The sequence below is a fragment of the Morus notabilis genome, unplaced genomic scaffold (assembly GCF_000414095.1).
Source record: "Morus notabilis unplaced genomic scaffold, ASM41409v2 Scaffold570, whole genome shotgun sequence".
Taxonomy (NCBI): domain Eukaryota; kingdom Viridiplantae; phylum Streptophyta; class Magnoliopsida; order Rosales; family Moraceae; genus Morus; species Morus notabilis.
In genome coordinates, this window is record NW_010358717.1 from 422,781 (window position 1) to 450,062 (window position 27,282).

At 34.6% G+C, this 27,282-nt stretch overlaps 3 protein-coding genes and 1 non-coding gene across 5 annotated transcripts; 2 read left to right on the plus strand and 2 right to left on the minus strand.

The window, feature by feature from the left end:
* The first annotated feature begins 7,507 nt into the window (after positions 1–7,507).
* On the plus strand, positions 7,508–10,377 carry LOC21403080 (E3 ubiquitin-protein ligase RZF1). Of its 2 annotated transcripts, XR_002901733.1 has the most exons (3): positions 7,508–8,557; positions 9,341–9,411; positions 10,100–10,377. XR_002901733.1 is itself a non-coding variant. In XM_010093068.2 (2 exons), the coding sequence occupies exons 1-2, from the start codon at positions 7,537–7,539 to the stop codon at positions 9,246–9,248; spliced, it is 1,056 nt and encodes a 351-aa protein (XP_010091370.2). In that variant the 5' UTR covers positions 7,508–7,536; the 3' UTR covers positions 9,249–9,276. The 2 variants fall into 2 exon arrangements, 1 of the variants encoding a protein (XP_010091370.2); XM_010093068.2 differs by lacking the exons at positions 9,341–9,411; positions 10,100–10,377 and adding an exon at positions 9,214–9,276.
* A 353-nt stretch (positions 10,378–10,730) lies between these two features.
* On the minus strand, positions 10,731–25,554 carry LOC21403081 (probable inorganic phosphate transporter 1-7). The gene is made up of 12 exons (XM_024162342.1): positions 23,956–25,554; positions 14,392–14,427; positions 13,985–14,038; positions 13,801–13,861; positions 13,604–13,680; positions 13,318–13,367; positions 12,857–12,939; positions 12,563–12,633; positions 12,322–12,481; positions 11,848–11,990; positions 11,337–11,435; positions 10,731–11,081 (listed from the first exon to the last, which is right to left on the minus strand). Exons 1-12 carry the CDS (start codon positions 25,552–25,554, stop codon positions 11,007–11,009), a joined length of 2,508 nt encoding a protein of 835 aa, XP_024018110.1. The 3' UTR covers positions 10,731–11,006.
* On the minus strand, positions 16,198–20,886 carry LOC21403082 (NADH--cytochrome b5 reductase 1). Its single transcript, XM_010093070.2, has 9 exons — positions 20,576–20,886; positions 19,677–19,818; positions 19,430–19,520; positions 19,227–19,304; positions 18,483–18,563; positions 18,286–18,375; positions 18,049–18,114; positions 16,954–17,040; positions 16,198–16,732 (listed from the first exon to the last, which is right to left on the minus strand). The coding sequence occupies exons 1-9, from the start codon at positions 20,682–20,684 to the stop codon at positions 16,640–16,642; spliced, it is 837 nt and encodes a 278-aa protein (XP_010091372.1). The 5' UTR covers positions 20,685–20,886; the 3' UTR covers positions 16,198–16,639.
* A 1,605-nt stretch (positions 25,555–27,159) lies between the features above and the next one.
* On the plus strand, positions 27,160–27,240 carry TRNAS-CGA. The gene has a single exon. It is a non-coding gene; the product is annotated as a tRNA-Ser (tRNA).
* Positions 27,241–27,282: the final 42 nt, after the last annotated feature.

The following is a 27,282-nucleotide window of genomic DNA, read 5'->3' on the forward strand; positions in this document are numbered from 1 at the left end:
AGTTTGTTGATTCGAGTTTTTAATTCGAGTTGAGATGTGATTTTATGTGAGAGCTTTTTACTGTAGCAAAAAAGTTAAATGTGATTGTTTGTGAGAGCTTTTTACTGTAGCAGAACTCGAATTCTAAATTCGAATCAGCGAAATGAACGGGGCCTATATGTATCAATAATGTTGGTCAATATTTCACCAGAGAAGCCTCAGCCCATCATGTTAGCATATAAATATATCCATTGGAGCCTAAATTATTGCTAGGCTTAACCTTTGGACGTCCTTTAAAAACAAAATTATTAAATAAATAGTATGCATGAGTTAAACAAATACAATCGCTTCTTCTCAAAGGAATATCATTAGATTCATTACCACCTTTTCCAGTGTATGAAAAGGAATAGGGAAAAAAATTCCAACCATTTTCTGACACACATCATATTTTTCTACTTCTTGTACCCTTCTTTTAAATAAATATCTAAATATATATATATATATATATATAATATAAAGATCAAGCATAAGAAAAATGACAATTCTACAGTAGGGTACGGAAAAACAATACTTTTCCAATATAGTTCTGTTTTGTACCATTGGATTTATATCAGTTTGTCAGAAGACTAAGAAAAATAACAATTCTACCGTAGGGTGTGAAAAAACAATAATGATCTACTAATATAGTTCTGTTTTTTTTTTTTTTTTTTACCATTGGATCTATATTAAATTTTGTTAGTTTTGCATTATATGATTCTGACAGATCCAACAACTAAGAAAACTGCTAAAATATTTACAGAAAATGAAGGGCCTGAAATTGTATTTTTCCTCCCTAAAATTTGAGATAGGAGGTTGGCATTGTCGGATCAGGTTATCTGGGCTGTCATGTTTGACTGGGGTTAAGTTTCAGGTAGTTATATATTGTCGTTTTATTAGGCCTTTTTAGATTTACTGAAGCTCCGTTCTTGGGCCCAAAAGAAGGCCGTTGTAGTGTTGTACGTTTTACGCTTTCAATACAGTGAAAATGAAGGTTAAATTAAGACTCCATTCTTTTTATAGGTTCCAATTACAATTTAATCTTTTTATTATAATTTTTTTTTTATAAAAATTTAAATTTCAGCTCAAAATTTTCACTCAGACCATCAAAATCCATCCCTGCATTTGCATCATATTAGCCGCAGAGTTGACATATTATTGCTTTAGTTTTAGTTAACTCTCAGGCTAGTATAATGCATTTTGGTTGATATGTGGATGCAGATATGTAAAACGTTTCGGTGTTGATTTCTAATTTTTTTGAAAGAATGCCCTCTAGTAAAGGTGCATAAAGTTTTATGTTATTTTTTATAACACTATAAAATAATATTCGCCATTTATATATTAGTTCAAAATGGACAAAATTCACAGAAAATGACACGAAACTAAGAGGTGAGTTAAGAGGGATCTATTTCATAATTTTCTCCAGCTTGGAATTTATGTCATCAGGTCCTTTCTACAGTACATTTATATTCTCGTTGTGTCCTTAATGTATTAGTGAATTAATCTTGTCCATAGCATGCCCAATAAAAAAAATGTATTAGTGCCTTAATCTTGTCCATAGCATGCCCAATAAAAAAAAAAAGGAAAACAAACAGAAAAAAGAATGAATACAAATAATAAAATTATTTTTAACAAAAAAAAAAAAAAACAACATACTATGTATAAATGAATACTTTAACCTCTTATTTAAGTGAACATGCGATTATAATCATGTCATGAGAGTATATCATTACAAATACTTTTAAGATGCAACATCATATTACACTTATCATTCATGTCACAAACTAATAAAATTGCAACTCCTTTAAAGGGACATACATTGCATCATACTCATCATTCATACTATAGAAAATTTGCACAATACAAAAAGGCAAAATTTTCAATATTTTTTTTTAATAAAAAAACACATTCATACTGTAGCTGAAGTTTGTACTCACCTGATTAAGCAGAGTTGCACTAAGAATAATTCTCGCTTTATTCTCTTGTTTTTGGAACACTCCCTGATTAATTATTAATTTTAATCGTTAACCAGATTAAGTTGATAATTAATTTAAAGTTAATTAATTATCATTTTCTTATTAATTAATGTAAACCTTTATTAATTAGTAATTACTCTCTTATTAATTATCAATCAATGAAGAATTAATCATTAATCATTAATTATTAATTAGATTATTAACTGATCTCTAACTAACTACGAGATACTGAATTAATTAATCAATCAATAATTAATTGACTAAAGAGGTAATTGAGAGTTTATCAATCATGTGCCAATTACTGTTAACTAATCCATGTAAATGTGTCACTAGCTCGTTATCTAACTGAATCGTCAGTTAATGAAGGATCGATCTCTTTAATTAGATGGCCTAACAACATTAACTTTTAGGGAGAAAGAGGGAAATAGGTCAAGACTTGAGATGAATTAAAATTAATAGGCCAATAGTTTACATAAGTTAATAAATAGGCCAAATTACTATTTTCATCCATAATTTGTCTGGTTATGAACCATAACTTGACAAGTTATTGTCCATAATTGTCCATAACTTTTCTGACTATGAACCATAACTTGATAAATTTATCCATAACTTATCTGGTTATAAACCATAACTTAACAAGTTATGACCTATTAATTTCTATAACTAAAAATTGGCCTATATACTTTCTTAAGTTTTTCATATTTGGCATATTTTCTACTATTTTCCTAACTTTTAACCTCATTGGCCCATGAAGAAAGGTATGGGCCTATGCTTGCTGGACGTGAGGGGCTCATAAGGGACAATAAGATTATTAAATTTTAAATTGGGCTTGGCCATTGGTTGGTAACCATAGATAATCGGCCAATTTACATCCAATTTATCCCAAACTTTTGGGTTATTATTCTAACCTTAGAATCAGTTCATGCTCTGGTCCAAAGCCTAAAACTACAGACCTAAGTCAAAATGACCATTTTATCCCCATTTAAGGTCAAAAGGACAATTTTGCCCTTTTCTTGGCTCTTAGTCTTAGTCTTATGACATGTTTACTTATCAGGAGTGGGGAATGAGAATTGAGAGTCTGAATCAACCTCATATTTACTTACCTATTTTAATTTTGAAATGAGAGTGAGAATGTGTGGGTCCCACACCATTTTGGGGTTGAAGAATGGGATTGACATTCCCCCCACCCCTCACCGGATTAGCACTCCCAAATCCCAACCTTGATAGTAAATATGATTTACGATTTTAACCCTTAATTCTACTAACAAATTTGTGAATAGAAAAATAAAAAGTAAAAATGTCATAATTTACTTTCACGCCTCTCGTATCTCCTTACTCACTTCCTCTGATATTTTCTTCTCCTCAAAACACAGCATTGCGTCCACAACAACCAAGAGCATCCGTCTTCTCTTCAAGGTGAGTCAATAACATAAATCACTGTGGTTCTTTTTTATTGAATCGCAAGTTTGTTTTTTTATTTTTATTTTTTTTGTGTTTATTTGTTAAATCTATTATCAAACCATGTTTGCCCCTTGATTGCACAACATCATTTCAAGGATTCGTGGAGATCCAGACCATTACAATTTCTAATTATTAATTAAAAAAATCTAGGTGTAATTAGGCGTGATTAAAAATATCTAATTACTAATTAGTTATCTTAATATTAAGATAGTTAGCATAATATATAATTTTTTTTTAAAGTTCAACACACAAAAATCTACTAAAAGGGCAGGTAAGTAAATTTATAACAGTTTATTCCGATTCTATGTGTAAGTAAACGAATAAATGGGATTGAGACTGAATCCGACTCCAATTCCTAGAACCTAAGTAAACATCTTATTCTGACTCCGATTCATTTTCACTCCGAATCATGTCCACTCTATTACGGATAAGTAAACATGCCATTAGGGTGTTTCCTTCACACTTGGATTTATTTTTCGCATTTATAACCCCTCATACAGGGTTTAGGATGTTCATGAGTTCAAAATTTTGGCTGCTAATCATTTAAGTTCCTTAAGTTCACATTTCTACACCTACATTTATCGGTTCAACCACTAACCTTAAAATTAGTGTTCCGGATTTATCTTAACTCCAAATCTTCTAAAATTTGGGTATTGTACTTCTAACATATCATATTTCTACCTATTAAAGCAGTTTTACAAGCTAAGGTTTCTGTCTCTTAAAATTGGAGCCTTTAGCCTCAGGTTACACTGTGAATCTACAGATTCAAAACCCTGATTTTAAAAATTCATAACTAATTGTGCAAAAATAATTTGAAGAAACATGATATCTTCCTGGAAAGATCAGAATGTCTAGTTTCTATCCTAAAAATTTAAGAGTCATATTCAAAGGTTAGCTTAACCAAGAACGGACGTTTTGGTGGCTGGTCACTGGAAAGAACTGTTTTGGACAAATTTCTGGTCCAAAACCAGCAGCAAAAACGTCCTCATAAGTGTCCTTCATGAGCCATTAAGGCTCTTACATGTACTTGTCAAGTTACATGAACCAAATGTCTCCATCTTTACTTGTTTTGGTGCTACCACTTCTTCCTACTTTATGCATGCTCCATGTACATGTTTAATGTTTTAGCTTAGGTTTTCAAACTTTCTTTGGCCCAAAAATGCTGTAGAAATCAGCCCCCTTTTAGAAATGGTCCCCAAAATTGTCTTATTCCATCTTAACCATTTGATTGAACTTCTCTAAATCCTAACCTTTGATTTGTGACCTAGTATATCCACCATTGACTTTTATTCCTCTTTTTTGATGTCCACCATTGATTCCTAAATCCTTAGAATATTCTAAGTGCTAAAATCTTATCCATTGATTCCAAATTTCCACATCATTTTGTTGCTCTAGATGCAATCTTAACCATTGATCATCTAATGTGGTGTAAGACTTGTTTAACTCTTATCATTTAAACCTTAAATTTCATGGTTATGTTTAATCAAAATATTGACTGTGGCACAATCATGATCACTGTCACTAAAGTTGTTGCAACGGGGACATATTTGCTACTGACACTTCTAAGTGGCTTCATAATTAATCGCGAACTTTCAGATTAATTATTTTGGTCTCTCGACAACTCGTCATTTTGACGGAAATCTGTGATTTCAATTTTAATCTTATAAATTCCTCTTCTACATCGTACGTTTATATTGAAATTTACCGGAGTCTCTGTTTTTTTGAAATTTCGTTATGTTCACTCTTAAATTCGTACGCAATGAAGTTTTCCCAATAAAGTTTCAATAACCATAATGAAGTAACTTCTTCAATTATCTTCATAAAATATTGCTGACATAATTCAACAGCTACAAGGAATTCATCGTTTAAATCTTGAAGAATTTTCAACATTTACTTTGTCATTAAAATTAGAATTTAGCAAAGATGTGATACAATTTATTTAATCCAAACCATAATCACAACTAAATTGGCTTAACAAAAATTTAATTCGCTGATTCGAGTTTTTAATTCGAGTTGAGATGTGACTTTATATGAGAGTTTTTTACTGTAGCAAAAAAGTTAGATGTGATTGTTTCTGAGAGCTTTTTACTGTAGCAAAACTCGAATTCTAAACTCGAATCGGTGAAGTGAACGGGTTGTATAAATTTTTATTTATATCAGGGTTTCATACTAATTAATTTCTCGGTTAGTACACTACCACTTGGTGTGCCGCTTCATCAAGTCCTAATCATTTTGACATCTTCTAATTTGGATGCACAAAACAGGTGATGCTATAAAATTTCGAAGTGAAATGAAGAGGAAAATTTTGAGTAATGCCCCTTTAATAAGGGAGCATGAGTATTTATCTCTTCTTTCAGCACTACACTGCATGATTTTTGCACTCACTTTCTCTTTTTTAATACTAAGATGCAAAATACTAGATAAAAAAATTGCAGAAGACTAAAAGGTCTAAAGTTCCTTATTTTCTTCATAGAGAAAAGGAAAAATAAAATTATAAAATTTTTAAAAGTGCGCTACTAACTAGGGCCGACAATATGGGTCACGACACGACGACACAACTCGAAAACGACACAAATTTAATCACCTTAATTAACGGAAAATGAGTTTATGAAATGACTTTGGTTTTTTTTTTTTTTTAACAAATACGAATACACATTACACAATTGCATTCTTGAGTGTCTATTATATAAAAATGCATTCTTGAGTGTTTATGGGCTCGTTTGAAACTCGTTCCAAAATGATTTTATTTTTTGTATGAAAATAAAAATGAAAATTTTTTCAATCTCAGATAGAAATTATTTTTGAAAATGTGTTTGGTAGTTTTATCAATAGATTGTTTTCAGTATAAAAAAACTCATTAATGTCTCTCTCTGCTCGAGAGAGGAGAAAACGAAAACAAAAAATGAAAAAAATCATTTTCATTTCCGTTTTTTATCTTTATTACGCCAAATGCCGTTTTGAAAATATTTTTCATTTTTTTCTCAAAAAACGTGAAAAATAAAAACGAGATCAATTCCAAACACGACAATTATTTTTCTTATTAACCATTTTTAGAAGTTACAAGTTGAAAGGTCGTGTTCCTGAGGCCTCTAAGATTACTAGATTAAAATCAATATCGATGGCGCAACTTGAGTGTTTATTATTATTACTGAGTGTCTATTATATAAAAATGCATTCTTGAGTGTTTATTATTATTTTCTTTTTCTTTTTTTTTTTATCTTGCATGTGTACAAGTTTGTTTATTTTCGACATCCTTGTGTGTTCTTTTGTTTTGCTTTTGCTTGGAAAAAAGACTTCTTTTTTTCTTTTAAACAATAAATTAGAGTCAAGAGTTTGGTATGATGTGTAGTTAAAAGAGTATTAACATAGTTGGAATGTCTTTAACCATGTTAATGTTGGTCGTCCTTTCTCATCATTTAATTAAAAAAAAAAAGGGTTCAGTACAGCCTAAAAACTTAGGCCCTGTTCATTTCACTGATTCGAGTTTAGAATTTAAGTTTTGCTACAGTAAAAAGCTCTCACAAACAATCACATCTAACTTTTTTTTTACAGTAAAAAGCTCTCACATAAAATCACATCTTAACTCGAATTAAAAACTCGAATCAGCGAACTAAACAGGCCCTTAGCATGGTGGCTCAATGAAAAATCAAACGTGATTTAATCAAAATTTGTTATTAACAACAAGCGAAAACTAACATGTTTACTCAATACTCATTCTCTGTTTTATGGAAAAGCAAAACTGAAAACTAAAGATATGCTAACATTGACTTCCCCGAAAAGTTAGCCGTTAATACAAATATTCCCTCCAAATTCAAATTTTCACACAACTTCTCTCATTAATAATCTTTTGCACCAATCCCCACTCATCCTTTCCTTCCTCACAACGAAAACTCAAAAAACTCCAAAACCCATAAAAACCACCTCAAAAGCTCTTCAATCCAAACACAAAGATCCTTGCCTTTTCTTCATCTTTGAATCAAACACTTTCCCTTTTTTTTTTTCTCGAAAAGGAAAAAATTCTTCTTTATAAATACACAAAGAAATTGAGACAAAACTCCGAAAACCAAACCATTTGAATCAATCCATGTCGGAAAATCTAACTTCACTACCTATTGCCGGGAACAATGGCGGCGAAAGAACGTACCAGCCTTACTGGTGCTACCAGTGCCAGCGGACGGTCAGGATTGCGCCTTCCTCGAACCCTTCCAACATCGCCTGCCCGCGTTGTTTCGGGCAATTTGTCCGTGAAATCGACCTCCAAAGGCCTAATCTCCTCATCGATTACGCCGGCTTCGATCCCTCGCCGGGAGCCCGTCTTCTCGAAGCTCTCTCCCTCATGCTCGACCCGCCTATCCGCCGCTTCAACCCCGATTCACACTACCAGAATGAATCCGATCCCCAAACCTTCCCCTGGCTCCGGCGACTCCCCGGCATCCACCAAGTACCAGAACGGTCCGATACCTTGCACCCCACGGAATCGGAAACTCATCCGAGACGGCGACAACGCCGGAGCCGAAGCTTTGACGGAACCGAAATCTCCGCTGAACCGGAGCCTGCTGACGGAACTAGAAACGGGTCCCGGACTTGGATTATTCTCCGGCCTTTAGACCCGGCCAGCCCGTTTGCACCGATTTTCCGGTCATCGGATGATTCGGCGCCGCCGCCGAGGGTCAATGTCCGGGACTACTTTTGGGGGCCGGGGCTGAACGAATTGATCGAGGAGCTGACGCAGAACGACCGGCAGGGGCCTGCGCCGGTGCCGGAGGTGGTGATAAGCGCGATTCCGACGGTGAAGATAACGGAATCGCATTTGAAAAACGACTCGGAGTACTGCCCGGTCTGTAAGGAGGAGTTCGAGGTGGGCGGCGAGGCGAGGGAGCTGCCGTGCAAGCATATCTACCATTCGGACTGCATTGTGCCGTGGCTGAGGCTTCACAACTCCTGTCCCGTTTGTCGGAAGGAGTTGCCGGTTAGCTCCGGCGGTCGAAGCGCAAACCGGCGGTGGTCGCGGTGGAATCGGTTGTTGTCTCTTTGGCCTTTTCGGCCGAGATATCGACAAATTGCTCCGGAGGGTGACGACGATCATAACTCCACCTCTCGACCTGGTTAGTTTTTACAAATTGCTTTAATTCTCTTGTTCGTTTGTTTGCTTATTTTTGGCAGATTTTTCTTTTATAAAATTTTACAAAATTTTATAGAGTGCAATAAATGGACGACGATTGTTTAAATTTGGAACATAAACGCTCACGTGAGCTCATTTGAAAGAAGAGATTGGAATTTTAAATTGCGATTTTAATATCGTTCATTTCGTTTATGAGTACTCTTTGGTATTATATTCTAATTTGTCACAATTAAAAGTTGAAATACAACTAACCAATTCTGTTAAGATTAAAGAGTAAAAGAGAAAAATCATGCGGTGGCCATGGCTTAATACTAATTTTTGTATAATATAAATTCAGGGCTGGAGCTTAAAATTTAATCCATGGAGAACATAGATCGAGAAAAATTGTGAAAGAAATAAGGGGGGCGTAATTAAATTTAAATTTGTCACAAAAATTGAATTTAAAAATGAGATACGTGATACTATTTTCAGATTAAAGCGATACTAAACATCAAACTAGATTTATGGATTTAACTGTCCAAACGTTTATAGTTTATTTTTATTATTTTTTTAAAAAAGTATAAAAGCTCGAAAATTAAATAGTTGTTTACTACTGATTAGGCTTTGTGTTATTTATATTGCTCTTGTTTGTTTCAACAGCCAACTCATGGTGGCATTCTTGCTTCATTCTCTAATTACCACTTACACCATACATGATGCTGATTTAATATGGTGGAAGACATTTCACATGGACTTTTTATTGTTGAAAATCTTTTGCTCTCTATAGGATTTTAACTGTGTGTAAACTAACTGGCGCCATGGGGGATTGCTGTGGAATCAGATGTATGGAGTAATTTGGTACGTGCTGTGTAATTTCCCTTTCTATTTTCTTGAACAAGTTATAGAATAAATGAACGAGTTTTCAATAGTTACGTTTCCATCGATGATCACAACTAAATATAAAAATTTAATAACCTGACGCGATAAGAATTCAATTCCATTAATTATCATAAATTTTTTTTCAGTCAACTGTCTAATTTATTATAACCGTTGGATTAATATCTTACAGTTAAAAAATTAATACCCATTGATGGATAAATATTAAAATAGCCATTAAAATCACACCCATAGAATTGAATAAATATGTCACTTTAAATTATAGGGTCGATTTTTTATATAGGAATAAAAATAAAAAGTATTTCATTGATAATGTTAGTTTTGATTATTTTCTTTTGTGTTATTCTCAAAACAGTAATCGCCGCATGTCATTATTATGGTTATGAATAATCTGACACGACAGTGGCAAAATAAAAATAATCAAAACTTAAGAATGTTATTCGTGAAATATATATATTTTTTCTTTTAGTAAATTATTACATCCTCAATTCATAATAGAGTTGGATAGTTTAGTAAATTTATTATACACTGTGCCATCAATAATTGAAAATCATTTTGCCTTGACCAAATTTTCAAAAATCTATTTGGACTTGGGAATCTTATTTTGAATTCTCTACTAACTAGAATGCACAATGTTTGCCTTTTGCAGGATGTATAGGTTGGTTCTGTAAAAAATAACATGGAAAAAAAAAAAAAAGAGTTTCTGTGGCTTTTCTCATCTGTTTATGTAAGAAATAACATTTGGCCAAAAAACGCCCTATTTCCATTGTGGAGAGACTTCTGCATTAATCTACAATGTATTATGAATAAACACGCAAATATGTTCCCTTAAAAGGCCAATAAGTCTTGAATTAATCCAAAAAGAAACTGAAAGTAAGAAAGAGATAAGACATTCTTGCGAGATATGTTTCTGGAAAGCAATGGTGTTAAATAAAATTCAAATGTTGACTCCAGTAAGGTTGCAAATGTATCTGTTAGATAGCGCAAAGGTTTCGAGTTTTATCTACCAAATTTTATGTTCTAATTCAGTTGTTAATTTTAATTGATAAATATATTATCTCCTTACGTACAAAAGCAATTTAACTCTGGCCAAAAACAAATCAATCCAAGATTTTTTTTTTTTATGCTTAGTAGAGCTAGTAGGTACGCTAGTTTAAGACGCTTTATTATTACTCAAATGGAAAATGCAATGCAATTTTTGTTTTAAAGGCTGAATGGTGATACTTTTTGAACTTGGGATGGAGGGATTCGAACTTTTCATCTTAAGGTGGAATCACGTGTTAAATATATGAGAAGGTAACAAGTAAAATTATCAAAATCCACTATCCAAATGTTGTTGCGTTGCCATTGTGCAGCATTGTTAAGAAAGCGGACGACACCAAAATAAACCCACTCAGCATAATTGAGAACAGGATCAGTCTTAAAAACGACATACCCTATCACATTATATCTATTTAAATGGGACGAACAATGATCATCATTTTTAAAAAAAATTTCCTTTCACTCCCTATCCCACTTCTATTTAGGAGGCAGAAAAGAGAAAACCAAACCAGTCATCAGTATTTGGGCTTTGGATGATGGTGAATACCAGCATGAAATCCTTCGGTGTATGCCGTGTTCTTGAATGTCATCTGCAAAGAAGACGAATTTGTAATTATCGGTTTATAAGATGATTTTGTACCAGCAATGTTTCAGAATCAAAGGTGTAATAATAGGACCCATTTCACTGAAGGTGAGATCTCATTTCAAAAGAAAAGTAGTCAAAATAAGGAGAGTTTTCTTTTATAAATTCCAAGATTAATAAACGAGAAACATACAATATTAGTAGTTGTTGCATCTTCATAGAGCAAGATTTCATCTTAAAGAATTTTGAAGTAAAAACTCACAGTGGTGCTATTCAACTCTGAGCTAAGACAGCTCTTGATGCTATTTGACAATACCGTCCCCAGCTGTGCTCCGTGTTGCTTTATAGTCTCTTCCGTAATCTGTGACCAAAAAGAAAAACATTCCGTGAGCCAAACATAGAAACAACACTAATTTGGACTCGGGATTAACAAGGGTTGATAGCAGATTGCCATCAGAACTTTTAAATTTTAGTAAACCGCCAAATCTTGTCAAACAACTGCAACCAAAATTGATACCGGCTATAAATTGGTAACATAAAGAAGGGGGCTAGTTACCAAACTTAAAAGTCCAAGGCCTAAGCAAAGAGAAGTTCAGGGGTGTAAAGTGCCAAAAACGCAATGATTTCCATCACCAGTAAATACGACGAATCAATTTGGGTCAGGGATTGACAAGTTGAGGAGGTTAAGTACCAAAATTAAAAGTTCAAGATTTGTTAAAGCATGAAACATTCAGGGAGGTAAAGTGCTCAAAACCAAACAAAGCATCAGCTACCTGTGAAAGCAAAAGTGCGGATGTTTTATCCAATATCTCTTCCACAAATCTCTCAACGTTTGCTGTTAAGCCAGAGGGATTGACGTCTTTGACTGGTTTATCCTTGGCATTTTGTGCCCTAGATGAAGGTTTTGATGCATTTGCTGCAATGGAAAATTAAAAGATAATTAAATAATTCATTCGTCTCTTATCAAAAGAGAGTGAGGGCACCAAGTAGAAAGTATGGCAAATGCTAAAAAAAAAAAAAAGTGCTAAGTTTGCCAACTTTAGTAACGGGTAAGCCGCTTCTCTACTAAAATCCATCCCTGCTCACCAAACATAAACAGAGACTTTTAAACTCCTGCATTTTGTAGGGAACCTAATGCCACTAGGCCACAACACTACTGGTGTTGGGGTTCATTTTATTATCTTCTAAAATCTAACTAGATAACACCGAGTCAAAACAATTTAACTATTGAACAGGCAGAGTTTTACCAGTAATTTTTGTGGACTTGATATCTGTAGAGGCAACAGACTTCTCAGAAGGGCCCTTTGAGGGAGTTGAATTTTCTGTAGGATCTGGAATAGCTATTGAACCAGAGGGGACAAAGGAAGCAAGATCAGGAGGTTGATCCTTTCCCACGGAAGGGTTTGCCTGCAAGAAACTAAATTACACTTCCAGAAATATTCCAGTGCTAATTAAATTTACCAAAGAGACTTCTTAAATCTTAATCACCTCCAAGTCCACGTATGCAGGGTCTCTCCCAATTGATTTAAGAAACTTGTCAAGATCAGAGGCCTTAAGAGCTAGAAGCAACAATAGATATGTTGGATCAGGGACTACTCATAAGAAAGGTGAAAGAGGTTTGAAAGCATCGAGATTAAGAATATGAAAACTCTGCATAATGCAAACAAGGCTCGGTAGATTACAGCAGCAGACAGTTAAAAAGCACCAAAAAGTTCAGGAGAAGAGTGAGTAAATGAAAGTAAAAAAATGTACAAAAGAAACAGTCAGAACCTTCACACTTACAGATTGTAACGTCATTTGACAATGGGTGGAAAAAACAGCGCTCCTGACTTTTAAAGCCCTGATCCAACAATAGAGATACATGTCTACACAATAATAGAAGATAAACAGTAACTGATGAGAACTCACGAAGAGGAGCACAATAAGTATATACACATTATTTGGTGATACATATCCCATGGAGATACATAACCTTTTCTTTTTCTGAGCAAATTGATATCGTAATTCAGAAAATTAGACTTGTACAAATAGTATCATAATACCATTTTATACACTGCACAATGTCTATTAGTCAATGACAAGGTAAGAAAGAACTGAAAGAAGTTGAGTCACTAAGAGGGAAAACATGTAATTCTAAGTTGAAACTAAAACAATAAAAATAAAAATAAAATAACAATATGTGCAAATGAAATAGCAAAATGAGCGATAAACAATGGTTTCATGTCAGAAATAAAGATTACTACCGTGCTGATTCATTCACCAATGCGAATGGTGTAACACAACCCAATGGAACCTTGCAAACAAAAGACCAACCAACAATTAGATTATGATTCATGGTTCCTCACGGTTTGCACATATAAAGTTTATTCTTATTGGATCTTTTATAAAGAGCCATAAATCACAATTGAGACAAGCACTTAGTAGTTTATACCAATATACGATATGCATACGCATTCAAGAAAATGTTACAATGCCAGATGGTCCAAAATGATACATTCAGACAAAAGCGGATTCACGGCAAACACAAACCTGAAGTATTTCTCCTAGCGCTTCTTCAGGAGCCATCCTCAGACCCCCTTTTCCCAAACCAAGCCTTGCCGATAATACTGCTCGATCATTTTTAATGCCACACGTAGCACTCATAAAAATTAGAAGATGATACAAATGTCTGAAAACCATTTAGAAGTAGTTGCTTTGACATCGCTTATATTTCAAAAAGTGCATACCTTTTAGATCTACTTTAGTATCCGCCAACACAGAAACAATGTAGAATCTACTTTTCTTATCCTACATAAAAGCAACAGTTGGTGTTGCCCAATTGACATACGAGAATTATAAGGAAAAAGTAAAACATCAAGTTTAGTAGCTCTCAAATGGAAAAGCTGGTTTTCAAGATTTGAGGCGCCTTACCTTCAAGAATAAATTCTTACTCAGTCCACCTCCCAAATCCCCAACATGTTCCGCCTGATTAAAAAGACAGATTCTTACATCAGAATACAAAACAGATAATTAGTTAAAGAGTACAATATAGACCAGAACTACCGTACGACCAGCCTTTTTCTGGTCGAACTGTGCAAGCAATTGTTAGGCGCCGGATGATGGAAAAAATTAATCTGGGCCGTTAAAATTGAGGCTGCTCCTCTCAGACGCAGAAAATTTCGAACGGTTGAGATCTTTTTTTACCATCATCCAACTCCTGAAAAAACATTACACAGCACGAACAGGAACGGAGTTCTTTGGTCGGACTGTAAGTGCCTAACGCATATAGTAATATAACAGTCCGCTCTATACATATCTTCAGAGCTTCACTCACTTACCTGAGCTTCAACCGTTAAAACCACAGGATGCTCAAACTTTGAATAATCGATTTGAAGCTCCTAAATAGTTAAACGGAAAGACATTACTTTTCAAATAAATAGAAAAAAAAAAAAAATTCTATGCACTGATATTATAACTTCGTATCAGTTCCATTTGGATTTAATGCTCAACAAAAAATCTAGAAGCTTCAACAAAATCCGGCATAACTTAATCCATACATGATCATATCTTCAAACTGAAGAAACTCAGAAATAATAATAATAATAATAATAATAATAATAATAATAATAATAATAAATATATAAATATTAATAATAATAATGTACACCGAATAAAACAAGAATTTGCTTCTTGAAGTCGATTCTATTTCAATTGATGGGCGGAACAAAAAGCATAAAATTGTAATATTTTTCACAATTATTCATTCACTTCTTCTAGGTCTGACAACAAAAATATGAAGGACATTTAAAGCAGAATAAGAACCATAATTTCGTTAGTTATGACATTGAACATTGCGAAATAAAGACTCCATGGAATCAGATTACCAAAGAGAAAGAAAAAGAAAACCCAGTGAGCAAAACGAACTGGGGAATTTGAAAAAGGTTTGTTTGGCAAACCTGTAAACGGGAGAGCAACTGGTCCTTGGTAACACCCATATTCAGTTGAGTTTTGGAGTGCGAAGCGAAAAGCAAAACTGAAAATCCAAACAAGTAAGAAAGAAAGAAAGGTTTTGGCGAAACGGAAAACAGCTTGGGGACGTAAAAGCCAGATGGTCTTCCCTTTCTAGAGCGACTGAATTTCTCTATGGACCGGACCGAGGCCCGGTAAGTTTGGCCCATTTAAGTATGATAAGCGTTTTATGTACCCTAAACACCTTTCATTTTTACTCGAAATCTCACTTTTACCCCTCCTCTCCCATTTAAGTATGATAAGCATTTTAAGTACCCTAAACACCCTTCATTTTTACTCGAAATATCACTTTTACCCCTTCTCATTCCCTAAATGTACCACATTTATCCCGTGTGTTTTTTTTAACAAGCTAAAAATAATATCGTGTCCACGTTTTACGTCAAATTTTAAGTATCCAGATTAGTTGCAATAATTGTTATTATTTATTATTTCAACATTAAGCAAGAGAATAAAAAAAAACCTAAAATTTAAAAGAAAAAAACTTAAAAAAAACTGTGTTTTCTTTTTTGTTTTAAAATTTTTTATTCAACTTTTTAGCAATTAGAAACTAAAACAGCTTTTTGTGTTACTTTTTCTTGTCATTTTTTAGTAATATTTGCTTTTTTCAATTTGGTTTTTTTTTCTTTTTCTGTTTTTAGCTTAAAATTATTTTTATTTCTTTAAAAAAAAAACTGCTTTTTTAAGGGAAATATTTTGTGCTTGATAATACTTAGATGTTTATTATTGAAAACATTCTTAGCATTTTTATCATTTTGGCTAGTTAGGATTGTTTTTCAACTCCTTTATGGTGATAGTTTTTTTAATTTAAAAAAAAAAATATTGGGGGAGAGAGAATAAATATGACATATGGTCAAAGCTTTAAATGCGTGTTTATTCATTTTTTTTTTATAGTCAAAATCCACAATCCAATATTCAAATCAAATTAAAATAAAAGATAAATGAATACAAAGAAAAAAGAAAAATAGCAAGGTAGAGTTTAAATTTGGGGAACTAGTAATGTTAAGTTTTGTATCATCATGTCCATATCAGATATCGCTATATTTGTGTATGTAAAACAATGCTAGACGACAAAAGTGATCTGTTAAGCACCACAAACTAATAAAAAATATGAATCCTGCAAACGAAACATTCCTTCTATTATTACTTGTGATGTTTAATATCGACGGTTCCTCTAAAAGCACTTTTATATTTTTAAGCATCTCCTAGTCAGAAAGCATCTATTACTCTTTTTCTATCAACTGTATTAGCTTGCTTTACTTCCTCACATTTGAAGTCAAAAAAATAGGAAAATGCAAAGCCAGCCTAAGAAAAAAAGAAAAATTCTTTTCCCACCTCGCTACACAAGATTTAAGGAAAATAGAAGTTCAAGGTGATGTCCAACCAAAGATGTAGCACTACATGTAAAATTATCGTACAACAATTATTATTCAAGTAGGCTCCAATGTCTAATGGCGCTCAATATGAGACGAAATTAACAAAGACGACAACTTGTTCTTTGCTCGGAATGAGAAAAGAGAAAGCTTGGTCAAGTGCTGAAAGTATGCGTAGACGAGAGGATCAGAACTGGAACTGCATCTCAGGAGCATAACCAATGTCATTGAGGTGACCGGCCATAGCCTTGTTCATTGGCGGCGGACCACACCTCAAAACCTGCAGATAAACCGAGACCAAAATCAGTAATCAACGAAATCGGTGGGCAAGATTCAGGATAATACATTTTCACAAGTGAAAAATGTAGCATCCGTTTGTTTCATAGGTTCGAATTACTGTTCAAACCTTTTTGCTACAGTGTTTTCTATCGTAAAATTCAAATTTTTGTTTAAACATTTTTGTTCAAACCTATGAACCAAACAGACCAATAAAGAATATACCTGAACATCGGGTGCTGGTGCAGGACAATGGGTTTGAATAATTTCCTTTGATACAAAGCCAACACCACCATTCCATCCTTCTGGAGGCTGAGTAAAGAAAACATAACACAAGTAAGCATTCCATTCGATGTGTCGGACCACAAAAAACAGTGACCATAAACAAAGGTGAAGGTAAGGAAGATCAATACGTCCCGACATGAATGCGAAGCAACAAAGAACAAGTCAGACACTGATTAAGCAGTTTAATGACATGTGAGAAGTAGGCAAGTAGCAGTGAAGAAATTTTCTTGTGCCCTTTTCAGCTCAAAGCACTAGAGAACCTTACAATTAAGTGTTACCTATCCGGATGAAATATCTAGCAAGATAACATTGCTAACACAATACAGGAGAAACAACTTCCTTTGGGAATTCATCCATGGTGTGAAGAATATTTGGAAAAATATGCAAGAGTTGAACCTTTATCAACAACAGAATATACATAAGAAAGCGGCATATAAACTTTTGATATAGCACAAGGAAAAACTCGTAAAATATACGTGGGGAGCTTACGTCCAAATAGATTTTAATGTCTTTTCTTTTTCTTTTTTACAGGAACATTTTAAGTGAGAGATTGTCTTACGGAATTTTTCACGCAGTAATTAGAAGAATACTTCCAAAGTGTATTGCCTGTGTGATTTATCGGTTGTAATTCTCATGGAAAACACCTTGATTATAGCCCCACTTTCAATTTCATTCAACAGTTTCCACAGATGAAATTAAAATTCACGTTTCTTGGTCAACATTCACCTTTTAATGTTCTATGTGAAGTCTCAAGACCTTCATATCTTATACTCTAATATGGACGGGGGATATTAGTGATCAATTTCTTGTTAATTACCAATTTACTATTCTTAAATGACAGATATTTTTAATCCATAATGATCCTCTCAAGTTGTAAAGAACACTTAAATTTGATCACATTTTAATTTTCAAGGAACGATATGATACTTTCCAGGAAAAAGAAAAAGAAAAGTGTCTAACAATGAAGAGAAAGGCAATAAAAAGTATTTAGAGAAAAATAAGTCAGTAAATGATGCAAAAGGAAACGTTACGAACCTGATTCAAGACAAAGTACACTTTAAATTGATCAGGGTAGTTAGTAGCTAGACCATCCAACTCTTCCTGCACATTTTTTTTTTCCCCAAATTGGATTAGTTTGATAACTGATCAAATTACATAAAGTGAATATTCAAATACGAATTACTCCAAACATTCTTCTTACTTCTTATTTGTCTAGTCATTATATTATAAAATTTCACCACGAAATTAAGGAAAAAAGCACAGGGGAATTACCTTCAAAAGTATATCCTCATACGTAACATTGGCATAAATAAGATGCACCTTTGTTTGGTCCTTAGGATTTTCTAAAATTGCTCTAGCAACCTAAAGCAGGAACATAAATGAGGAAAACATCGTCAATCAATTAAGCTAAGATCTCAAAAGAGACAAAATCATGCATATGTATCAAAATACGTTCCCCAAGTACATACTTGATACATTGGAGTAATGCCAGAGCCTCCAGCAAGCATCCCGAATGCTCTGACTTGACCAGGTGTATATCTGAAACGGCCCTGGTAGCAGTAACATGTCAAAGCAACACTAAAAAGATATGATCTCATTGTATAAATTCAAGATTATTGTACTAGAAATACTTGCAGAAAATATTTTCTCAGGCATTAGTAAAGAACTTCAGAGGGTAGATAGCATATAGCCAGCCCATGTTTCGGTTCACGAGTTAATTATCTAAGCTAAGACTTAATTGTATGATCATTGCTGCTTTCCATTCTCCAATACTAAAAATCATAGTGGGGAAAAAATAATTTATATTCCCCATTTGAAAATCATACTTGGTAAATGATATGTTGCATCGCTTTTGCTACCGCTAGTTATACTTTTAATGCACAGATCATGTCTCAAAACATTATTCAGAAACAAAAGATGTGGCACTTCAACTATCAAACAACATCCGCCATCATTGGTTTTTGAATCTCTTATACAAATTTAAGTCTATGGATAGAATTCTCTACTTAAGTTGTAGGTGCACTTTCACAATATTGCATTTTTAACAACTTCTATAATTCTATTCCACAATGCAAGGATTAACAGTTTTAGCAGTAGGAAGATTCGAAACAACTTGTGGGAACAAAAACAAAATCTAACATCAGGCTCGCAGGCTCAAGGAAATGGAACTATAGGGAACTACACAAATAAAAAATCAAATAATTAATCTTTACCTTGGGTCCCTTTACAGCAAGATAGTCACCAACACGCATCTCACGAAAATGATGTGACATCCTTCCTTGAGGATACATCTATAGAAATTCAAAATCAAAATTTAGTCCAATGCCATATAGCCAGAAATGCTGCATAATGAAATTAAATTCTATATGCTTCCCATTTCCATGTGTTTCCATACACTACCCAAAGAATTCAGTACCTTTATAACTAGTTCAAAGTGTCCAACATCCGAATCCAAAGTAGTAGGAGTGTAAGGCTTGATAACTTCTTCACCTTGGCTATCCTTGCCCCTATATAAGAAAGTAGCTTGAGGCAATGGTTCAAACAATGCACAAAAAAAGGGGTAAAGTAAACTAATTATCATCTAATAGAATTTGTGCCTACAATGACCATTTCAAATATCCACCATGGGAAGACGAAACAAGGTGCAAAACAATGAATCGAACCTGCAGCTTATGTGTTGCCCAATTGGAAGTCCCAAAATTGAAGTTGGTGTAGGGAGTTCAAATGTGAACTTGGCCACATTATGGCTGAGTTGAGTGCGCTTAACGAGTTTAAACTCCTTGAAATTTTCAGGGTCCAAGCATCCTACTCAAACAACAAGACATGATGTAAATTACAGATTTATTGACATCAAAAAGTGCAAAACAAGAACACAATTTATAGAAACCGGGCAAATAAAATAAGAATAATGAAACAAGTGAGATAATCTCCGAGAAATCTATATGATAGATGATTATCGACACAGAGATTTTAACGAATGCTAGAGTGCTAACTATTGCAACTTCAGCTTGGTTCAGCGCAGAATTTTTGACTAAGAAACTAATCAAGTATTAAACAATTGGTAGCACAACAAACATGGCTTACAAGGAAGCCATCAAACACAAGCATTGACCAAATTAATGTGTAGAGATTGCACTTGGATAACGCTTCCGCTTTATATTTTACCAAAAGCTTGATAAAAAACATCTTTACAGACAAATCTTATTTCAAGTTTTCTCACAAACCACAGATTCATTCATGAACATTCTTTTTTCATCATTGGATTTCAGTTTAATAACTATATCTGTATTAGCCCAGAAAAAATAAAATCAAATCAAAGAATACATGGAGAATCAACATGTATTTTAGCACAGTTATTATTATTTAAAAAATTAAAGAATATATATAAAAAAAAAACCAACACACACACACAGAATCATAAGATGGCATGCCCAGATAACATATCACGACGATAGCTGCTCACACACATATATCATCAATTGTCAATAAGCAAAAAGTAAAGGAACATTTGAAAAGAAATACAAATGACCCAAAACCTTAATTTTCCAAACCAAGCACAAACCTTTAGCCTTCCTTGATGAAAAGAGAAATGCAGCGCCAACACCAATAGCAACAATAGCTACAGCAGCACCCACAAGAATCTGCGGATCTACTGACTCTAAGAACTCCATGAAATCCTAATAAAAGTTGGTTTTTTTTTTTTTTTTTTTTTTTTTTTTTTTTTTCACCTCTATTGAAATGGGTTGCTGGGTAGATAGAAAGAAGAGCAAAAATTAAGGAAAATTGGTTTGGTTTGGTTATGTTCTATATTTTCCTCGGTTTCACCAAAACCAATGGGCACGACAGAGACAGAGAAAACGCAACAAACGGGAGAAATATGGGTTTTACTGGATATGGTGTTAGGTGTGTACCTACTACCCTTAAACGGTGTCGTATTAAACCATAATTCTACATAATTACCAAATTACCCCATACCATATTATCCCACCTAGGAAAAAAAAGGATTTGTAGCACTTTTTCTTAGGTGTGTTGTGTATACCTACTTTACTTTTTTTTATAAAAAAAATTATAAAAGTTTTTCGCTTTCAAACATTTTTGGAGTGACAATTTTATCTCTGTCTCTTTCTACAATTAATTAATAATCTCCAAATTCTTATTAAAAAATTAGCAGTTCATTACATTTTGTCAACTTTCATTTAAAAATTTTGACGGAAATGTACACGCAAGGGTAATTATAAGTGTTGGGAAAGTATTGTCGTTGGAGGAAGAAAATCATGACCGATGTTGTTGGTGTTTGGCGTTTGCCTTTTTATGGATTTGAATATTTGATACCAGTTTAAAACTGCGTGTAAATATGCAGAAAACTCAGGCTCACATTACGTAAAGAGCATGACTGTTAACTTTATTATTAAAATTTGTAATTTGAAAAATGAAAATTTATATATATATATATATATATATATTGATACTGTAATGCCACCGTATCTTAAACTAATACATAACATCATATCCAATCTTCAATCTCTACTTTTTTGAACAGTCATCATCGGAAAACTCTTGAGGAGACCGAAGAATTATTTTAGTAGGCCGCGAATACCACGTCAGGAGAATTGAACTCGTCGTATCTTCTACTGATGTGATATACTCAGCCTGCTAATGAATAATTCTTCTTCGACAAATTAAATCCTTGCACCATTGAGTATTGACACCAAAAGAAAAAAAGTTGTTTTGAGTATATTTCTACCGATTTAGAGAGGGGAAACAAAATTAAGTTGGGGATAGTTCTCAAATATGAAGGTGAAAACTAAGGGAATATTAGGGGAAATAGCTAGGGCAGCAGCGACCATTGATTGTGCGCTTTCGGTGGTGTCAAAGTAACAACGAATATGACCTTTTTATAGTAGCTTAAGACTTGAAGTACTTTTCATTAGTTCCATAGTTGGTTCCGAATCTGCCTCGCATATTCCGCAACAATTATAGAATGCAGGATGAGGGAAATATTATATTTTTATTTATTTCCTTTTTTAAATACAATATCGCTCATTAAAATATTTATCAAATTAGATGGGTTTGAGATTTTGACGTTATTATTAAAGGGTAATTTTGACAAATATCTTTAAAAATATGAATTAAAATTTTTACCATTTATTTTTAACTCATAAACTTTTTAGTCAAATAATTATACTAATAAAAAGGTATTTATTGAGGAGTAAAAATTCAGACTCATACTCATGCACTCTTTAAAGATAAATTATGTAATTTTCTCATTATTAAATAGATCTTATTTGTGCCAAGACTTATAATGCCACCTAAGGAATCTAACACGACATGAATCTAATACGGTGACACGAATTATCACTCTTATTTTAAAATAAATAAGTTATAATTTTTTTATCTTACTAAATTATAGCATATATATTTAAAAATAAAAAAAATAAGTAAATTATATCATATTTATTTATCAAAAAATATTATATTTATCTATGAATATCATGATTACACATAATTTAGTAAAAAAATATTATTTTTATAAGAAAATACAATATTTACTTTAAAATATCGTAATTATATCTCGTTCATTTCACCGATTTGAGTTTTCAATTTTAAATTTTTACAGTAAAAAGCTCTAAAAAAAATGTCACATTAAAATTTTCTATTATAATGAAAAGCTCTAAAAAAATATCACATCTCAACTCAAATTAAAAACTCGAATCCGTAAATGAACGAGCCCTCAAAATTTAACCGTTGAAGCGAGATAAATACCGTATTTATCTATGAATATCGTAATTACTAAAAAAATATTGTATCCATAAATTCTCAAACCTCAGAATTTTTTTTTTTCTAATCTCGAGACATAAACAAATGCGAACAAAAATTTTTGAAACTATAAAAATCAGATCCATACAAAATCAAAATCTCAGAACAAGAACTACAAATCAGATCTGTAAAAATACAGATGAAAAATTATTTCACAAAACGCCGACGGACTCTGATCGTCGCGCGGAGAAGCAAAACCACGACCGGTAACGGATTTGGCGATCGCCATCGCCGTCACCGTCTGTAATCGCCACTGCAAAGCCTGCAACAACAGATCCACCAGACCTCGGCATGCATTCGCAGTGCTCGAAGTGACTTCGCCGTTGTCAGACGCGGCAAACAGCGATTTTTGGCCGAAAGGTGAGAGAGAGAGCCGTCACACGTCGCGCGATCTCAGATCTGGAGATCCCAGGCACACCTCATTGTCTTCTCCGGTTTAGGACACGTCGTCTTCGCTGGCGCCGGATCAGAACTCGAACTCGTACCGGAGTAGAGCTATCTGTCGCGGCGTTTGTGCAACGTTCTCTGGCCTAACTCCGGTGGCGCGAGGAGAGATAGAAGGCTGGGCAGATAGAGGAGAGAGAAAAGTAATGACTGAGTTGTTGTCGTGAAGATTGAGGAAGAAAAGAAATATGAGGGGGAGAATCGGTAGAGTGTAAAATTAGAAATGAAAATTTCTATTTTAAAAGTAAAATGAAAATATACTATAATTTACTATCATTTAAAAAATACGCTATTTAAAATGAGAATGTGTTATATTATTTGTTTTTCTAATTATAACGGCTTTTTTGTTATATTATATTCAGATGAATTAAATTGTTGTCTTTATTTAAAAGAAAATAACTGGTAGAATTAAGAAAATATATAGTATGAATTTAATTATAAAAAAAGAAGAATATATATATATATATATATATATATATGATCACCTAAGAAGTTAAACATATCAATATATCATAAACAAAATAAGAAGTTTTCCCTTTTCCACGAACCCTATAACGGAATCTATCTAAAGAATAAAACATGACAAATAAATAAAAAATAGAAATAAAAACTAAAGCTCTAATTTTAAATCATAGTAGACGAATCAGCTTCGGTTTGTTGTTGATGATGAATATTAGCAGCATCTTGTTGAATCTGATCCCCAGACATCTCCTCCAGCGATTTCCCTTTGGACTCCGGCACAAGAAACGTGAAAACCAATCCAAACAGATTAATCACTCCAAGCACTAACAGTGAATTCTTCATTCCAATCCCCGCCGGATAACCTGCGTCCGTCTTCGCCGGATTCTGATTCTGCGCTGCATACAAAAACCCCAATGCCCCCACTATTGCTCCCGCCTTCCCTGCAGCCGCTGATATCCCGTGACATGTCGACCTGAACCTCGCCGGAAATATCTCCGCCGGCACGATGAAGGTGGTCGCATTGGGGCCGAAGTTGGCGAAGAAGAATGTGAGTCCGTACATCACAACGAAGCCGACGTGGTTTCCGGGCATTGTCCAGTGGTGGTAAGGAATGGCGAGGGCGAACATGAAGACGGTCATGAAGAAGAAGCCAAGCATCTGAATGGCAAAGCGGCCGATGTAGTCGATGAGGGCGACGGTGAACCAGTAGCCTGGGACTGTCCCGCAGAGAGCTATCAAGAACTGTGCGCGAGCGATCTTGAAGAGCTCGTCGAGAGCGCTCATGGTGTTCGCCGCTGGAAGCCATCCGACGGCGCTGAATATGTCTTTTTGGAAGAGATTTTGACTGTAGTATGCGACATCCACGAAGAACCACGCCATCGCTGTTCCCAGCAAGTGAAGCCCATGACGGCGAAGAAATTCCTTAGAGAACATTCCAAACGAAGAGCTATGATTATTATCACTCTTATTGTTCGCAACTGCGTTTGGGATATTATTATTATTATTATCATCGATACGGATTTCAACGTTGAGAACTCTGGACATGTCTTGAGAAGCTTTATTGGCGTTGTTGGCGACCAAAGCCGTGTACCGAGGAGTCTCAGGCAAGGTCATCCTCCAGTAGTACGTCAACACAGCCGGAAAAGCGCCAACCATCAGAATAATCCTCCAAACATAATCGGCTTGCGGAACGGTCGACATAGTTGGGTTAACAGAGTACGCCGGCGCTGGAAAAACGCTCTGGAAAATATGTGAGACTAGAATGGCGACCCCGCCACCGGCGAGAATACCAAAACCCTGCATGGCGAAGACCGCGGCTATGAAAGCGCCACGGGAGCTTTTGCTGGAGTACTCGGCCATGATGGTGGCGGAGAGAGGGTAGTCTCCGCCGATGCCGAAGCCGAGCCAGAAGCGGAAGAAACAGAGAGTGGTCATGACGGTCTCGGGGGTCTTACCAAACGAGAGGCCGGAGCCGATGGAGGCGGCGACCATGAGGAGGAGAGTGACCCCATAGACGCGTTTACGGCCGAGCTTATCGCCGAGCCAACCGAAGAAGAGCTGCCCCGCCAGAGTCCCGCAGAGAGCGACGCCATTAACGGCGGCGGCGACGTTGGGAGGAAGGCTTCCGGGTTTCGGTGACCCGTCGACGTGATAATAAATGCGGCCGAGGAGTTTGGTGACGAGGGAGATGCAGAAAAGATCGTAGGCGTCGGTGAAGAAGCCCATTCCGGTGACCACCACGGCCTTCAAGTGGTACCACTGCAGTTTCGCAGCGTCCATGGCGTTGAAATTTAAGCCCTGATTTTGCTCGGAAGCCATTGTTATCGTCGCTTGCTTTTCTCTTAGGGAAGTCCTTGACTTCTTGCGGAAGTCGGAGTTTGTAAAGAAAAGGGTCCTAAATGGTGAAGCAGACTTCAATTAGTTATCATGATCTTAAATTGTGCGTGGGATATTCCCAACACACACATATACATATAACATATATATACACACACACGTATATGAAGGTAAAATTTCAAAAATTAAAAAAATAATTAAAATTGATACTAAATGCGATACTTATACAGTTGCACATGCCATTATCTATATCTCATTGGCTATTATTAGTGTTACCATTTATCTTTATCTAAGAGCTACAACTTTTCTTTCTTTTTCTTTCTTTTGTTTTGTTTTGTTTTTTTGTTTTTTTTTTTCAAAGAGCTATATACAACCTACACGTTCGTTTGTTCTGATAATTTTTTGCTTTCTACAATTTCGAATGGAGTGCTAAGACTACTTCGTAGATATCTTTACTATATATCTTAGTAATACTCGGCTTCTTAAATTAAAGTAGCAATTTCAAGGCTGTGTACATGGGTTATGTTGGTGCGGTATATGATTTTTTTTTGCTCTGTCCTAAAGAGTGTGAGTTGTACATATTTAATCCTAATGATGTTAAAAAAATTTCAAAACCCAATGATATTTGAGTTGGGTTGGGGTTGTACGAGGTAGGTTGGGTGGTCAGTTTCAACATTCAAAGAATAAAGTTCAATCAAACATTCAAAGTTTATCATCAAATAAAAATAATAACTCTAACATTCAAAGTTCATCATCAGAGAGCCGAGAGCAGAGGCAGAGAGCTGAGAGGAGAGGCATAGAGAGCCGAGTGGAGAGGCGAAGAGGCAGAGAAAAGCCGCCGGTGCCGGAGAGCTCAAAGGTCTAGGTGACTAGGTCGACTGGTTGAAGAAGGATTGAAGAGTGAAAACATTCTGGTCGAGGAAAGACTGCGGCTAAAGAGTGAAGAGAGTATAACTGAGTTGCCTAGGGTTAGATATTAGAGGAGGTCATGTTTGTGCGGGTTGGGTTGGGGTATGCGGGCTATTATAAGCCCAACTTATAAATTGCTCCAAACACATCGGGCTAGACATTTAGTGGGCCAAAAAATAAAAAATGATGCTACAAATTGCTTTTTTTGAGTTGGGTTGGGGTGGGTGGGTTGGGTTTACAGGTTGTTTGGGTTTATGTACAGCCCTATCAAGAAGAATTAAAATTTGAAAAAAAAAATCAAAAGAAGAAAGGGATAATTTTTATTTTTTAAAAAAAGAATTGATGAAACATGACATTTAAGAGGATATATATATATATATATATATTTTTTTTTAACATACATTTTAGAGGATAATTACAACTTGATATTATTATTGTCATTATAGGTTGAATATTACTACTATATTAAGTTTTATTTACTCATTTAAAAATAAGTTCGACCAAGTAAATCTCTCTCTCTCTCTCTCTGTTTTTTTTTTTTTTTTTTTTTTTTGGGTTCAAGGTAAATTACAAAAATCTTTGTTTTTTATGGTTGAATACATTACAAAATTTCGTTACAACTTATAACATAGTGGCTTCAATTGATATAAGGTATAGATATCAGTTGCACATATCAAAGTCGATATGTCCGAGTGGTTAAGGAGACAGACTCGAAATCTGTTGGGCTTCGCTGCGCAGGTTCGAATCCTGCTGTCGACGCCTTTTTCTTTTTCCTCGTTTTGCTGCAGACTAAGGCCTCGT

Coding starts and splice junctions, on each gene's coding strand:
- LOC21403082 (XM_010093070.2), bottom strand. CDS start 20,684: ATGGAGTTCTTAGAGTCAGTAGATCCGCAGATTCTTGTGGGTGCTGCT. Junction 18,564..19,226: donor TTGCTGTAAAGGGACCCAAG/GTAAAGATTAAT, acceptor TACTGCTACCAG/GGCCGTTTCAGATATACACC. Junction 18,115..18,285: donor ATGAGGATATACTTTTGAAG/GTAATTCCCCTG, acceptor AAAAATGTGCAG/GAAGAGTTGGATGGTCTAGC.
- LOC21403081 (XM_024162342.1), bottom strand. CDS start 25,554: ATGGCTTCCGAGCAAAATCAGGGCTTAAATTTCAACGCCATGGACGCT. Junction 14,039..14,391: donor TTTTAACGGTTGAAGCTCAG/GTAAGTGAGTGA, acceptor CTTTTTAATCAG/GCGGAACATGTTGGGGATTT. Junction 12,940..13,317: donor TTGGTGAATGAATCAGCACG/GTAGTAATCTTT, acceptor ATTATTGTGTAG/ACATGTATCTCTATTGTTGG.
- LOC21403080 (XM_010093068.2), top strand. CDS start 7,537: ATGTCGGAAAATCTAACTTCACTACCTATTGCCGGGAACAATGGCGGC. Junction 8,558..9,213: donor TAACTCCACCTCTCGACCTG/GTTAGTTTTTAC, acceptor TTGTTTCAACAG/CCAACTCATGGTGGCATTCT.